Source organism: Stegodyphus dumicola, chromosome 10 (genome assembly GCF_044657685.1).
Source record: "Stegodyphus dumicola isolate Sdum_Otavi_A_Nest chromosome 10, ASM4465768v1".
Lineage (NCBI taxonomy): Eukaryota > Metazoa > Arthropoda > Arachnida > Araneae > Eresidae > Stegodyphus > Stegodyphus dumicola.
Genome location: NC_140777.1, coordinates 16,030,082 through 16,047,514, shown reverse-complemented (window position 1 = coordinate 16,047,514; position 17,433 = coordinate 16,030,082). Strand labels below are relative to the sequence as shown.

The 17,433-nt window shown below is 35.5% G+C and overlaps 1 protein-coding gene across 3 annotated transcripts in view; it reads left to right on the top strand.

Moving 5' to 3' along the window:
- Nucleotides 1–1,709, top strand: part of LOC118204876 (uncharacterized) — a 76,223-nt gene extending 74,514 nt beyond the window's left edge. For all 3 annotated transcript variants that reach the window (XM_085824666.1, XM_085824667.1, XM_085824669.1), the window contains one exon: nucleotides 1,113–1,709. In XM_085824666.1, the coding sequence (XP_085680792.1) occupies nucleotides 1,113–1,335 (223 nt within the window). In that variant the 3' untranslated portion in view covers nucleotides 1,336–1,709. The remainder of the gene's footprint in view (nucleotides 1–1,112) is intronic.
- The last annotated feature ends 15,724 nt before the right edge of the window (nucleotides 1,710–17,433 follow it).

Genomic DNA, 17,433 nt, shown 5'->3' with positions numbered 1-17,433 from the left:
GTCCTAAACAAATTAATGCGTGGTAGCACCTTATGGAGAACAGGAAGATCGTTAATCACGCAGCTTAGAGAAATTTAAAGGGGAAATCTGCGTATGTGCAAAGAGGCTGAGGAGATATACATTTTTTCCACTGATATAGCCTTAGGCTCCTGCTGTGTTTTATAATTCTTGTGGCGGACGGGTGACTAATTATGAAAGCGGAGCGAAGAATCGAAGAAAGCCGCCCGTCGCTTTCCTACTCGGATGGCCGAAATCACCTGCCTTCCAGGACAGTATAGACTGCCCCTCCAGACACCAAGAACCGGGTTTATGTATCTTATACCCCAGTGACGAGGCTAAGCACAGATCGTTGGCAGCATCCTAGTCGATCCCCATGAATTCCGTCCCCTTAATAGCACCTTTGGTTTTTCACAGTCGATGACGCCATCGTACACGGCATACCTGCCATCTTCATACTTTTCAACTATGTTCTTTTTTTTCATCTCCGTTGTGATCCTAACCATTTTCTTCGTTACTTGACTGTTTTCCTTAACTTCTCTAAGGCTTCTGTTAATGAATTTACAATACAATTACACGAAAAGATCAGTTTAAAATTCAGAATTATAGGAGGCTCTGTCCCGAAAGAGGTGAACAAGTGCAGTGCGCGCAGACATAACTCATCGAACGCGACTCGTATTCCAAATAAAGATTGCCTGTCAAGCAACAATTTTGGCGTTCAAGCAGGACGTGTCCCAAGTGGCACGCATTTCAAAGCGGACGTATATACAGTGGAGTACGTTGAGTACCTCGGTATTACTCCACTGTATCTAAAACGAGTAGGTGGAAAGATATGGGTATTTCATAATAGTAGTGCATAAATCCCCGTGTCTATCCAATAGAATTATCGGAAAATAAGAATTTTGTAAGGAATAATAATAAAAGTAAACAAAAGCAAAATTTAACAATAAAAAAAAATTTAATGAACACTCAGAGACTACATTTAAAAAGGCTTCATTCCAAAATCTATTTTTTCCCAATATTTTAAAATTATTTTCTACTATTACATTAATTCTCTTATAAACAGATCTAGCTTATGTCATATTTTTCTTACAAAATATGTTTTTGTATTTCAGACCAAACTTGAACAGAGACACTCGCATTATCGAAATGACGCCCCCGAGTACAGTTTCGTCAACTTCTAACCGGCCCGACTTACCTCACAATGCACCAGCATTGACAACAGAATGTGGCAACAACCGATCCAGGAGTGGCACCGGCAACAATTCTGCTTATCCTCACCTGTCCACCGTGAGCGAAGAAGTTGATGCCAATCTACACGTGACCGTTGGCATATAAGCATTCTATACCGCGCCACGCACATAGGGAAATATCCCTCCTCGTGATTGGATATAGCTTACGATGACATCATTTCCTCTGCTCTTAGTAACGCCTTGACTTTGCTTGGGCTCGAAGTTACACCTCCATACTATTTGATAGCAGCAGCGAAAAGATTATGTGCGTTGTATTTTTGACTTTATTTATTTATTTATTTATTTTCTATGTGATTGCGCTTCTTACAACGCCTTAGTGTGGCGAATTTAATATAATAAATGTAGTGATTTCCCCCCCCCTAGAGAGAATTTTTTTTTATTTCTTCTTGTGCTAACTCCGTAAATGTGTATTAAGTACAGAGATTGTTAATAAATGTATTCTTAATTTAAAACACTTCATATTAAAGGTGTTATCATTATTTCATGTTCATCATATATCCATTTTTCTGCAGATGCAATCACCGAAAACATGATTCAAGTAATTTTTTGGAAGTAGTAACAACGTCGTTGGGAACTAACATAGTACACAGTAAATTCACAATATTTATAATCAGTTTAAAAAAATTATTATTATTATTATTATTATTATTTTTTTTTTTTTTTAAAGTTAAGATATAATAGATTTGGAATAGAGGAATAGAGATACGTATTTTAAATTGAATAATATTACTTTATGAATATTTCCCATTTTTTAATGTGTAACATCTTTTATATACCGGGGCCCACCAGCGGCCGAGCGGTAACATCGCTGAACACTGGTAGTTCGGTCCGAGGTTCGAATCCCGCGAACGGGCTGGCTGCATGGGTGTTTTCGTGGTTTTCCCCATGTGTAACGTGTATACGAGCCAGTTCCCTTAGAAAGTCCTCCACGAAGGCATCCCTCCCTTAAGGCAGATAGCCCTCGAGTGCTTTGCCATACTCTAATAAAACCAAACTAAAACCAAAACTTATATATACCTTTGCATAAAATAGTGCTTGTCGGAGAAGGAAGTTTCTTTTCTTATACACGTGTATTAAATTCAGCGACGATAATGAATGCACTTTTCTTTAATTTAAGGGGACTCATACACCTTAAAAACCACAAGATCTTCGAAATATGGGACTGTTGCAAGAATTGGGATAACTTATTTATTTTAAAAGCAATTACTTCCAACTTTTTACAGCTGATTACATAACATAGCTGCTTTCTGAGATAGTAATGAGAAAGTTTGTGTTACCACAAATATTTTTATAATTTAATTCGCTTTGTGACAAATGTTTTCCTCATGTTTCCACCTTGCTCGCACAGTTTAAAACATTATGTTGCATAATTTAATTCCATATTTAATATATAGCTTTTATAATTTTTGGAAACTACTGCTGTAAGGATCTTAAGTTTTACTAACGTTTATTTTATTTTAAATCTTTACTATCACTTCTTATTTTCTACTTCCGGCCAGAATTATAAGCGTGAAGGAGTTTATGCAAAGTTGTCTGGCGAACGCCAAGTATTTAAGTGTGGCCTTTTTGCCAAGAATGAGAGAGGTGGTGTGGTGTATTTAATTACGGCAAAGCACACTAGGGCTATCTGCCTATGGGGAGGGATGCCTTCGTGGAGGACTTTCTAAGGGAAACTGGCTCGTATACACGTTACACATGGGGAAAACCACGAAAACACCCATGCAGCCAGCCCGTTCGCGGGATTCGAACCTCAGACCGAACTACCAGTGTTCAGCGACTTTACCGCTCGGCCGCTGGTGGGCCAAGAATGAGAGAGGAAGCCGTGAGTTCGAAGCAGGCCGCTTACCTTAGAAGTTACGCAGTTGCTAATTGCCTTCCAGGCCAGAGGTATTAATCCTCTTGAATAATTAAACGTATTGTAGTGTTCACAGTCTCTGTGCTACATGCGGTTCCTGTTATTATAAGGCCAATCTTATTCTAAAGTTAAATTAGAGTTTAGTTTTATTTTGATATCTTTTAAGTTAGACCCCGAGTGGAGGGTCATTGTATTCCGAAGTACGGAAGTCATTGTATATAAAGAAAAATAAAGGGTTTTGTATACCTTTCGTCTGTATCCTGTCTATTTACTACAATTAGTGAACACAGCTTTAGTAAGCTCTCTGTTCCTAGTCAGGTCATTGTATGTTTCCGAAGAAGGTTAGAAGAAACATTGAACCTGATAGTGGCGCCCGACGAAGAATAACCATGGCCGAGTTTCAAGAAGAACCTGTGCTGCCTGCAGAAACGGCTCAGAATCCAGAAATGGCAGCTGCCGCCCTGGAAGGATTTGGGTACATCGTCCAGACCATGCGCGCTTCGATGAAACCAGAAGCAACATTTAACGGAAACTCACCGGTAACCAGTTTTTTGGAAAAATAGGATGACCACTTCATGCTCTACCCCGTGCACGAGTTTCAGAAAGTTACCTTAGCTACCAGCGCTTTGAGGGGCCAAGCGCTTAACTGGTTCAAATGTATCGGCAGAAGTCTCTTGGGTCAAGCAGGAAGTCCCACCTATACTTACGAAAATTTCAAGACTGCCCTACTAAAAGCCTTCCCTGTTGTAAGGGATCGTGCGAAATTAGAAACAGAACTTTTCAGTATATATCAACAAAGAATGGAAAACCTCTCGAGCTTTATTTTAAGAAAAATTCACGTTTTCAAGCTCTTGTATGGAAACCGTCCGGATCCTGAAATAATTCAAGTGATTTTGCCGAGGTTACTACCCCAAGTGCAAGACTTTATTGAATTGAGAAATCCGACTACACTGGAAAAGTTATTTGAGCTAGCAATGCAGTTTGAAAGTAGAAGAACGGCGGACGTCGAAAGAAGACGCCAATATCAACAGCGAAACCAATTTGGTACGCCAAGACTACAGCAAACTCAAGCATACGGCTACGGAGAAAAAGCGAATCAGTGGGCAAGGAAACCCGAGCATTCAAAAACAGCCGGCGAACGTCGACAGTTCAATAGCAACCCAGGAAAAAAGTCTCAAGGCCAGTGGAAAAAGAAGGAAAGCACGGAAAGGAAAAATAATTTAAACTAAAACGGATTTCTGCTGACGAGAGGGTGCGGAAATCCGAAGGCCACGAAAACCCCTCTTCCTACAAGTTAAATACAGTAATGGTGAAAAATTTAACTCTTCCGAAGATTGAAGTCTTGGTAAATAATATCCCGGCCACCGCACTCCTGGATACCGGCGCGCAGTGTTCCTGTGTGGCAGAAGTCTTTTTTAGAAAGTATTTTCGCAAATACCGCATATATAATGCGGATAATACAACAGTATTAGCGGCGCAAGGAGAACAATGTAAGTGCGTAGGTAAAGTACCTTTGTACATCCGTATCAAGGACGAACAAGTAAAGGTGATGTTTTTTATAGTAAAGAATTTGCAAGCACATTTAATCCTAGGAATAGACTTCCTTTCAGACGCACAAGCTACACTGGATTTTAATGAAGCGTCCCTTAAGCTGACGATCAAACAAGTGCGTGTAGAAAAAGTTGAACCGCCAAGGTTAAATCTTGACCACCTGCCTAATGACGAGCAAGATAGAATCCGACAAGTGGTAAGTGAATTTGCTTCCTTATTTAGTGATATTCCAGGATTTACTCAGGTTACTAACCATAGTATTGACACCGGAGATGCGTTGCCGGTTCGTCAAAAACCATACCGGTATGATAAGAATAAGGAAAAAATTATAGAATGGCATATTACCGATATGCTACGTAAAAAGATCATAACGCCCATCTCAAGTAGTTATGCTAGCCCGGTGGTTTTATGTAAGAAAAATAATGATTATCCTTTGGAGCATCCAAAAAGGTGGAGATTCGCTATTGATTACCGTAAATTAAATTCCATAACGAAATATCCGGTATATCCGTTACCGATTATAGAAGAAATTTTAAGGAACATAAAATCAACCAAATTTATGACGACTTTAGACTTAACGAATGGTTATTTTCAAATAGGGGTCAGGCCTGAGGACGTGCCTAAGACTGCTTTTATAACCAAGTCTGGCACTTATGCATTTTTGCGTATGCCGTTTGGCCTTTCTGGGGCCCCAGCAACATTTCAGCGATGCATGGACATTGTGTTAAGACCTGTTCTCGGAAAGTCCACATTTGTCTATTTAGACGATATCATTATTACTAGTGATAATCTCGACCAACATATACAGGATTTAAGACAGGTGTTTTCTTTATTAAATGAGGCCGGTCTAAAAGTTAATGTCGAAAAATGCAAATTTGCAGCCCCTGAATTAAAATATTTAGGTTACAAAATATCGCAAAAAGGGATCGAGACAGATGAATCAAAAATAATCGCTGTACAAAAGTATCCGACTCCAAACACGGCAAAGAAGCTCTCTTCTTTTCTAGGACTTTGTTCATATTATAGGTCCTTTATAAAAGATTTTGCGGCTATCGCTGAGCCATTGTTAAAATTAAAAAGGAAAAAGGCAAGATTCTCGTGGACTGCCGAAGCCAATAGTGCTTTCGAAAAATTAAAACAAGCATTAACGCAAGCCCCTGTGTTGAAATTTCCTGAAAAGGATGAAAATTTAGAAATTTCAGCGGATGCTTCGGATTATGCGGTAGGAGCGGTCCTTTCGCAAAATCAGCAGCCCGTGGCATTTTTTAGCCGAACTTTAAATCAAACACAAAGAAACTATTCCGCGACCGAGAGAGAGGCACTTGCAGTTCTGTTAGCAGTGCAAAAGTTCCGAGTCTATTTTGGAAAGGCGCCGATAACAGTATATTCTGATCATGTGGCGGTAACTAGATTGTACTCAGGGAAAAATTTATCCCCAAGGTTAATAAGATGGGCACTCAAGCTGCAAGAATATAATCTGGTAATCAAGCATACCTCCGGAAAGGAAAATATCGTAGCAGATGCCCTATCACGAATTAAATTAGACGAACAGGGTAATACCGTAAAAGTTGAAATGCTTACAGCGTGTACAATAAATTCCCGAGAAACTGTAATAACCGAACTGGGTAAGGATCCTGAGTTTGGAAGTATTTATGAGTATTTGAAGGATCCTGAAAATTTTAGCCACCAAGATATTGTGGCGATAAGAAATAGGGCGGCCCATTACGAACTAATAGATGGTCTATTATTCTACACAAAAACTACGAATTCCAACAACGAATTTCGACCTGTTATCCCAGCTAGTCTTAGATTAAATATCCTGCAAGAGCTCCATGACAGCCCTTTAGCTTCTCATGCTGGTATTCGAAAAACTATCCAACGCGTACGCGAGGCAGTCTACTTTCCTGAACTGCAAAAGTTAATAAGGGCGTATGTCCAGTCCTGCCCAACATGTCAAGCCGTTAATTATATTAATTTCCGCCCGGCCGGGTTTCTAAATAGTATTAAATCCGAATTTCCAAATGAAATAATTGGCATAGATTTATTGGGCCCTTTCCCAAAAAGTCAGTTAAACAAAAGTCGCTATCTCCTTGTTATGGTTGATCATTTTAGTAAATGGACCGAAATTGTTCCCTTAAAACGAGCCTCCGCGAAATTAGTTACCGATTCTATTTTAAATAAATATATTTTAAAATACGGGGCGCCCCTAAAAGTTATATCGGATAATGGTCGTCAATTTGTAAGTAATATATTTGAAGACATGTGCCAAAAACTGGGCATACGTCATTTAAAAATGGTCCCGTATCGGCCGCAATCAAATATAGCGGAACGGGTCAACAGAAATATAGTGAAAATTATCCGTAGTTATGTTAAAAATTTTCATAAAAGCTTGGATAACTATGTCAATGAATTTGCTTTCGCCCTTAGGACCGCAAAACATGATACAACGGGCAAAACTCCTGCTGAGTTATTTCTAGGCAGAAAGGTTATAACACCGTTAGATAAACTATTTTATGTGCAACAAAGAGCCCCAGAATTTAAAATGGGTGATATAGAAAAACTAATAAAAGAAGCAAAAAAGAATACGGAAGTAGCACAAAGAAAACAGAAGTTATACTATGATCTGAAACGACGGGGAGTAACTTATAAAGTAGGGGATGAAGTTTTAAAAATTAAGCATTCACTTTCTTCAGCACCTGAAGATAAAACTGCCAAATTTTTTCCACGCTTTGAAGGACCATATGTTATAGAAAAAATAACTCACGCTGTTGTAGTGTTAAAGGCAAGAAATGGTGAAACCTGTTCCGCAAATATTGATCAAATTAAACCCTACTTCGATCGTAATAAAATGAAAATCTTTTCAGATCTTTTGCAGGATCCGGTACGGCAGACACCGCAGATACAAGTTCCAGAGGTGGGAAAACGACAAGTACAAGGGCAATTCAATGAGAGACAGAAGCAAGTGAAAAGAAAATTGCCCCGCGGAAAAATTGAAGGTAAAAAGAAAAAGAAGCCGTTCCACCGTCCAGAAAACAGAGTGCACGAACACCCCCAGAATGAATAAGGGAGAAGGACGACGTATGTGGAAAGGACCGGGAGAAAGGACGGCAACTATAACCCGGCTGTGAAACGGAAGATTGACTCATCCGACAGAACTCTCCGCAGCAAAAGTCGCCGAACTGCGGAAGGGCCATCAGCGGCGGAGGAAAAAGTACAAGAAAAATTTGAACGGCCAACAACGAGGTCCAAGCAGGATCACGACAGAAGTTTCCCGGTTCCACCAAGACCAGCTGCCTTCAAACGGCCAAGACCACAAGCAGAGGACAAAAGGAAGATGTTCAAGGGTGGCCGTACTGGTGAAAAACGGAAGCTTCCAGAAGAAAGCACTGAAGGGCGAGCCCGTACAAGAAGGAGGATCAACCAAGCTACTATCTGCTATACCTTTAAAGACTGGGCCCAGAAAAGGATGTCTGAATATTACAAAGATAAGTAAAATTTTATGTTATTTTGCAAACTTCAGTTAATCTTTCATTCTTACTGCAAGTGGCAGATTTCAAGAAGTTTTACCTCATGCGAGGTCTACCTTTATCGCCGAAAGGGCGAGAAATGAGTTGTGACCGATTTTCTTATTATGTTTTTCAATTACTCGCGCGTAAAACTAAAATTGATGTATAATAGCGTTGTGTAAGAACTTAAATATTGTAAAAAAAGTTATTGTATAAATTTTATTTAAAACATTCTAGCAAGAGAGAAGTTTTAGTCTGAAAGACTTTTTGAAATGTAGTATTATTTCAATGTAGAAAGAATTGGCACTTGCTTTGAAAAGAATAGAAGTTAACAATGTACTACTAATGTATGTTTTCAAATGTGTAAAATTAACGGCATGTTGATATGTTCTTATATACATGTGAACTGTTATTTTAAATGTTAAGAAATACCGTGATATGGTAAAAATGAAAGTAATGTTAAAAATTTGTTATTCGTGTGACTGTAAAGATTAAATCATGGTAAATATGTGGTAAAGGTTGAATGATGTAGTTAGGCTCTCTGACGCTACACTTTAGAGTTAGCCACTTTTAGAATAGTACCTCAGGGTTTAGAGTTGAAAAGTAGGGTGTGTTAAGAGGTCTCGTGTGTTGAATTTTAACACGTTAGTGTTTTGATTGTAGGAGGAAGTGTGGCACACGTAGACAGAAACACATTCGTGTTTGGTGTTCTTTTACAACACATGTCAGAGAGCACGGGGAGAGATAATTAAAATAGTCATGAATGAAATAAGAATGTTAAGAGAAGTATATTCTGTATGTTATTTGCAATGTCATTCTGTAACATTTCATTAAACTAGTTTTCCTTCCAGATCTCTGGAAGGAACCAGAATTGAATAAAGCTCCTGTTTAGATGCAGTACAGATGAAAAAAAAAAAAAAAAAGATTGTTGTATATCCCGGGAGCTGCTATTGTAACAAATTTCTTTCTTTTAAATTTTCTAGTTTCTAGCAAAGTTATGATTGTAAAAGGTTGGCCTCGCGTTAGTTTTTAGAGCTAAAAGTTTTCAACAAGGTCGTTTTAGACCTCAGTTTCAAACAAATTAACTCTGGCGGGAAGTATGTAAGGATCTTAAGTTTTACTAACGTTTATTTTATTTTAAATCTTTACTATCACTTCTTATTTTCTACTTCCGGCCAGAATTATAAGCGTGAAGGAGTTTATGCAAAGTTGTCTGGCGAACGCCAAGTATTTAAGTGTGGCCTTTTTGCCAAGAATGAGAGAGGAAGCCGTGAGTTCGAAGCAGGCCGCTTACCTTAGAAGTTAACGCAGTTGCTAATTGCCTTCCAGGCCAGAGGTATTAATCCTCTTGAATAATTAAACGTATTGTAGTGTTCACAGTCTCTGTGCTACATACACTTCCTGTTATTATAAGGCCAATCTTATTCTAAAGTTAAATTAGAGTTTAGTTTTATTTTGATATCTTTTAAGTTAGACCCCGAGTGGAGGGTCATTGTATTCCGAAGTACGGAAGTCATTGTATATAAAGAAAAATAAAGGGTTTTGTATACCCTTCGTCTGTATCCTGTCTATTTACTACAATTAGTGAACATAGCTTTAGTAAGCTCTCTGTTCCTAGTCAGGTCATTGTATGTTTCCGAAGAAGGTTAGAAGAAACATTGAACCTGATACTGCGAACCAAAAATTCTAAGAATTTCATGTTAAATTTTTATTCATTTCGAGTTGAGTTTATAAAATGTATTTTATTAAAAAAATCTGTAATGTTTTCGTTCATAAAAGTTTTTAATATTAAAATAGTCATCAGATTTTTGGTTCAGTTAGAAAATACTGCCCATATAAAGCATTACATCCAATTTCAAGTATGTACATTTAGCCATTTTTAAAATATGTGCGCAAGGTGGAAACATGACGAACAATTTTGTCACAAAGCGGATTAAGTTACAAAAATATTTGTGGCAGCACAAACTTTTTGGCTACTAGTTTCCAAAGCAGCTATATGCTGTAGTCGGCTGTAAAAAGTTGGAAGTAATAGCTTTTAAAACAAATAAGTTATCCCAATTCTTGCAACAGTCACATATTCGAAGATCATAAGGGGTTAAGGTGTATGAGGCCTCATAGAATAGTAGATAAAGGCAATAGAATACATGGCAAAAGAATACATTTTATTCTATTGCCATGTATAGATGTATTTATTCTATTGCCATTCTATGCCATTTTATTCTATTGCCATGTTATTTATTATTCTATTGCCATTACAATAGAATACATGGCAATAGAAGTATTTAAGGCAGTAGAATAAATGGCATTAACATGGAAATAACATAACATTTGCAAAGGAAATATTTTCTGCAATGTGAAAGAAAGATAATACAACAAAATTGCAATAATAATAATAATATACTCACTAGCACACAATGCCTTTTAACAGTTGGTTCGAGATCGTCGTGTTTTGGTTTTTGCACATAAATTCATGAACTCAGCTATTTATATAACCTAAGTGTTCAAGAATGCTTCTGATATTAACAGCATCTTTGAAAGATTTTATAATTTATTTATTCTACGAAACAGTAAGCCATCTGCAGAACGCTGCAGCTAAATACTTCCGTTTCAAAGAAAACAGACGATAATTTTCACGCTTCCATTACACTCATGCGCATCTTTCAACGAAAAAAAACCCATAAGAATCCTGCCTAATTGTCATTTTGCCAAGAGAAAATGATGTCATCTGAAAATATGTCCAATAGCAAGTACGGATTTTACCCTATGCGCGTGGCGCGGTACAGAATGCTTATATGCTGACCGTCGTCGTGGACTCCTTAGACGTTCGCTCAGCTCACCTTCTCAATAATTGTCCTACTTCCGCTGAACTGGCCAATTCAGAAGAACTAATAAAACTGTTTCTACCCTAAAGAGGTGCCATTGTACTGTTATGTTCAATTTCAGATATTCCCAGTTGATACCTTTTTTTAAAAATTGTGCTATATCAGACTCCCTTGATGGGTCGGGTAGAAAGGATTCCCATTTCAGCCTTTTCATTCAGGTCAACGCAAAATCCGGAAAGTGAAATAGCAGGTCACGTGATTGTAACATATGCATAAAGTGAAATCATACAATGACCTTTCGACCTTTAAACTTTAGACGTTGCTTATGTAAAACATTAATGGCAATCGGGGCTATACTCAATACAGAAAACAAGAGGCTTTTAGAATTTGAGTACGGTATAGTATTACTGTTTTCGTAAAATAGAATTTTAAACCTTGAAAAACTGAAATATCGAAAATAAAAAATGAAAAACAGAACAGAAAAATGAAAACTTTTGAGGATCTGAGGGCGGTAAATTTGTATTAAAAATATAATGTTCTAAAGAATCATGAAACTGTGAACCGTCATAGTTTTATAGTGGCGTAGCTAGGGTAGGGCAAGGGGGGACATCTGTCCCCGGGCGCAGCATCCAGGGGCCGCCAAATTGATGATACACATTTCAGAATGAAATGTTTTCCATTCTTGGAACACAGAAAGGAGGGCAAAATCTTAAGGTGTCCCCGGCCGCTTAAAACCTTAGCTACGCCTCTGTAGTTTTATTATTTTATGAACTTCTAAACCTGTGACCTTCATTGTAAAAAAATATATTACGCAATATACCAGAGGAATGGATTTTTTAAGATTATCTGCCCAACAGGAGTTACTGTACAGTGTTCAAGTAAAGAATATGTTTCCCCATCAACTAAAATGAAAGGTTACAAATATAAAGGGCTGAAATGGTATCATTTTTTTATGTTCTCATCCAGAATACCTGCAGAGGGAGGAGGGGAGGGGGAAGAAGCTTCATGTTAAATTTTTATTCATTTCGAGTTGAGTTTATAAAATGTATTTTATTAAAAAAATCTGTAATGTTTTCGTTCATAAAAGTTTTTAATATTAAAATATTCATCAGATATGAAATGGCACCCTATTTGTTGCCACCTTCAGAAAGTTTGAACCGGGAAAGCTTGAAATGGGATATTACGAATTTTAAGATCTTACGTATAAAATTACTGTATTTGCTGATGTATAAGACACGCTGGCCTATAAGAGGCACCCTCTTTTTCATATACATTTTTGAAGGATAAAACTTTATTACTGATCATTATAATGAATTTACAGTAGTTTAAATATAAAGTAATACAAATACAAAATAACACGTTCTACAGATACCCAATCTGTTTGAGAAAGAACACCTTTTAATCTTCTTCGTCAAAACCCAGGCACTCATCTCCAGAGCTAAATTGATGAGTCACTTGAAACATCATCTAAATCAGCATTTGATACAACAAATAGCCCTCTGTACCATCCAGTGCATACGCAATCACACGTAGCCTGTATGCCATGTATAATGCCAACATTGTTTTAGAGCCATAACTTGCCAAGAAATTTAAGAAAATTGAACAGTAGAAATTTCATACGCTTAAAGTCGTTCACAAAAATTTGAAAGTTTAAACGAACCCAGCTGCGATCGGCGCACGAGCATTCGCTGAACTCTACGTAACTGTAATATTGCCACTCCGCAAGGAAACAAGAAAAAAATCGCATAACTCCGGATAGAGGAAATTTCCAGAATGGAAAATCGATATATAAGACGCGCCCGTTTTTCAGGCTTATTTTAAAAGGGGAAAAAAAAAAAAAAAAAAAAAAAAAAGAAGAAGAATTTTCAAGACTTATTTTCAGACTTATTTTCAAAGAAAAAAAGTGCGTCTTATACGCCGGCAAATACAGTTATTTTCTTCCAAATTTCAAGTTTTTTTTTTTTATTATTTATTTATTTATTTTAAGGAGACAAAAATTTTTTCAGGTGCCGATTTGTCACCAAATATGTGTATTTAAAGACGATTCTCTTGTCAGATATTCCGGTTACCGTTATAAAGTTACTTTTTTTCAGCTGCTTTCCTTTCGGGCTGAAAGAAATATTCTTTATACACCTTAATCTTCCCGCCAACTGTAAAGAAAAGTGAAAAACAGAAAGGCTGAAATAGTACGATTTTTTTTTAAGATTTTAACCCAGAGCACCTACAGAAGAGGGGAAAATGCCTGAAATGGAACGATACTTATTGCCACCTTCAGAAAGCCTGAATCGAGAAAGCCTGAATCGGGGAAGCCTGAATCGGGAAAGCCTGAATCGGGAAAGCCTGAAATGGGTTATCATACATAGCACACGGTGTCAATAAAGATCCTTACCCGGCTCTTTTCTTCTCAGCTAATCGTCGCAGACTTACACTTTCAAATACAAAAATGCTTAAAATCAGTCACCTCAAACTGGCGTCCCGCCGGCCGGATCAGGCCCTCGAAGCAATTTTATGTGAATACTTTTCAATAATATTTGTTGCAAAGATTTCAAGATTTTAGTTATTTGAAGTCCGAGTTTATAACACTTTCAATACCATTAAAAATGAATTTGAATAATACATCAAAAGTTCTACAAATGGAGCGAATTAATTTACTATGTGTTATAAAACTTATTCTAAAATTTGAAGATATATATTTGATTAAGTTTCAATCGTACTCGTCATTGAAAAATTACGCTCATTTGCGAGTTTTTGCAGTAACAATAATCGCTTTGTTCGGGAATACAGTTATATGTGAAGAGCTTTTATGGCAGTTGAATAAGAAAAGAACTCGATTGACAGATAAGCAGCTACAATCCATGCTAAAGATAATTTGTAGTAATCTTTTTCCAAAGATAAGAAATTTATCAAAATCGTCAAGTGTCGTCGTCAAGTGTGGATAGAAAGAAAGCAGTTCATAATTGTTTCCAACAAATATTTATACATTTTCATATGTCCAAAACATTTAATAAATAAAAACTGAATTGCCATTTCTCATTCTCAACTTTTTTTCCCATTTACAAAGTTTTCGCCGAAAACTTAGACAGTTTATGTAATTTATTTTAATTGTTATTTAAAAGTAAGTACACTGCATCAAAAAAGGGGGGACAGTTCTATATCTCCCGTTCTACTACGCCCATTGACAAAATTCAAATTGCATTTTAAATAATGATCTGAAATAGTTATTGACTCTTATGCTTCCATTCAGTCATGTTTAGCCTTTTTCATATAAATTATAATAATAAAAAAGTATTATATGAAATTAATCTTTCGTCTAAATTAAAACATCAATCTTAGATAGTTATTTACTATTATACTTCCTTTCTTGCCGCAATTATTAGGGCTGCTGCAATTATTTTTGGCAGCATTGGCATCACAATAGTTTGGGTATTTTTTACGGCCCTCGAAACCGAATAGTACCTTTTTATCTTACATAGATAAATTTAATTTTAAAAGAAAGAATACTAGAAGTATCTCCCGTTCTACTAGACCGATTGTGGAAATTTAACTTGCGTTTTTCATGTCTCGAAAGCGCGACTTAGGATATATATTAGATTTATATATAGCATTGTTCTAACGTGGGGATTTTGACACAAAATCGTACTTTTCCTGAAATAACATGCCAATTTTTTCCCTTATTTCGATTCTACGACTCAAATTATGCCTGTATATTACATTTTGTAATTTTTGGTGAGAAATTTATGGAGAAATTTAAAAATTTATCGTGGCGAATTTTTTTTAGTTTGTGCCAAGAATTTGTGCCACTTGGAGAACTTCTTAACTTATAGCACCCTATTTTCCTTTGCCTTGTTTCTTTTTGCACGAGCGCGAAAAAAATCATCGTTCGTACTTTCAAATAATTTAGAATTATTTAAGTGCGTACACAACATTTTCGTTATTATCGCTTATAATAAATACGCCAAATTTCAAAACGTGCCAAAATGTAAATTCACCTACATCTTAGTAAATTTTGAATAAAAAACTAATTTTTTGCAGCTATGCTTAGATTCCTCTACTTTAAGGTGATGTCAAAAATTTTACAGGTAACAATTTAAACTTTTTTTTCGAAAAATTTATAAAAATTACTTTAAAATTCAAATTTAAAAAATAAATAATAATAAAATGGGCGAATTTTATTTGGAATGAACCTGAATTTCGAAATGTGAAAGGAAGAATCAAGTAAGTTTAACAAAAAAAAGGGATTATTAAATATATATCAAATTTAATAAACATGGAGGACCTAAAATTTTGAGAGCTAATTTTTTAAAAACTACTCGTGCGATTTACAAGACTTGGCAGTTTTGCTTGGTTGTTAAAGTGCGACTAAGCCTAACTTCTTTTACCATAACAGCCGTATTTGTTTACATTTGAAACTTAGCAGAATAAGTGAATTAATTCTTTCTGCAGCTTCAGTGTCTTTTTTACCGAGTGGGACCAAAAGGAAATTTTTAGTTTTGTGCACCGAACAATCTGCCTTCTTGCCCGCTGGCTGAATTGCTTGTTTTAGGGTAGAATTTTAATTTTAATTATAAATATTGTTTTTTATAATTGTTTTAACTATATTTGACGTTTTATGTTTTTCTATATCTTTCAATTTCTAATGAAAATATTTTGAGTTTTTATGTATTTTTGCCTTGCCGCCAAGTGAGAACTGAATTAATTGAACGAGAAAGATATCTTTAATGAAATTCGAGGAAATAAATTTAAATGAAATACAGGAAAATATGCGTATAATTTAACATTCCTTACAAGGAAGTCATGTCGTGTACACATCAGCTTTTTTTTTTTTTTTTTCCATAACACAAATTCAAAAGTTAGCTGAAATAGTTTTTTGTTTTGATGATAAAAAAAATTAATTCTGTTAAAAAAATCTGAGAGCTTTCAGTTTTTCATTTATATACACATGCAATTTTCGGGAGCATTTGGGCTAATGTTCCTTTAGTTTCATTGGATAAATATTTAATAGGAGAAATTATGAAAGCTTATCAAATTTTACATTACGTCCAAAGATGCGTTTCTTTCATTTACATGCACATACAAGTTTCGAGAGCATTTGGCTAATGTTCCTTAAGACTAAAAATATTTAAAGATAGCCTAATGATATTTAAAAACATCTTATCTTTAGAATTTCCGATAGACAGCCTCGAGCGGTGGAGATAAAATGTCTTTTTCTGTACAGTGTTTGCCATTGCTCGCTTTGAATTGGAAGAATGTAAAAATTTACACTAATAATAATTTTGTATTGATATATGGGTTTCCTTACTTATCTTTAGGAAAATGACTCATTTTAGAAAATAAAACACAAAAGGCTTGACTCCTGTATGGTAAAAATTCACACAGATTATAATTTTAAAATTTGCGATTTTCAACAAAAATTTTTACCTTGCCTTCCGATGTCGATTAATATACAAATTAGAATAATTCCAGGGTAATGTTTCTCTCCTTACATCATGCCCTTCAGTTTTTTTTTTTTTTTTTAATCTACTAATGTCTTTCAAATTAGATTTTTGTTACATTTGGTAAGCCAAAAGAATTTTCACACAAGTAATTTCTAATTTTTGAATTTCTAAAAATACGTCATTAATTATTTTAGTAATTTTGAATGTATGTAAGTAATGTTACTAATTGTCTTACAAACCAATATCGACGCCTTAATGGTGTATTCGAGAACAATAATTCTCTACGATATTGTGAATAACATGTCATTTTTTCTTAAAAAAATTACACTGATTAATACGTTTTTGAATAATATGTATATAAATGCCTCGTCACTTAATGAATTAACATCAGAAACAAACACTTTTTAAACTGATATTTTTAGTTGCGAACAACTTCAAAATTTTGCTGTTCAGTTTTTGTAGACCCCTGAATTTGATCTTCATCTTTAAACATCAACAACAGGAAATATCTCTATCGAGTTTTGTCTAACTAAAAATCATAATTTTTTTTAAATAATGAGTACAGAATTCCCCTAAATATAATTTCCCTATACGGACCAAGGGTGTGTACATCACATGACATCCTTGTATGTTATATTAAATTATACACATTTTTTGCTGTATTTCATTTAAACTTATTTCCTCCAATTTCATTACAGATATATTTCTCATTCAGTTAATTCAGTTCTCACTTCACGGCACCGCAAAATATATATAAGAACTATAAACATCTTCATTAAAAATTGAAAAATACAATAAATAAATAAATAAATAAAACACAAAATACAGTTAAAAGAGTTAAAAAAACAATTTTTAGAGCTTCTAAGCAAAAACAAGCAATTCGGCCAGCGGGCAAAAAGGCAGATTTTTCGGTGCACGAAACTGAAAGTTTACTTTTGGTCTCACTCGGCAAAAAGACATTAAAGGTGCAGAAACTTAATTTAATGTGTGAAACACTATTCTACTGAATTTCAA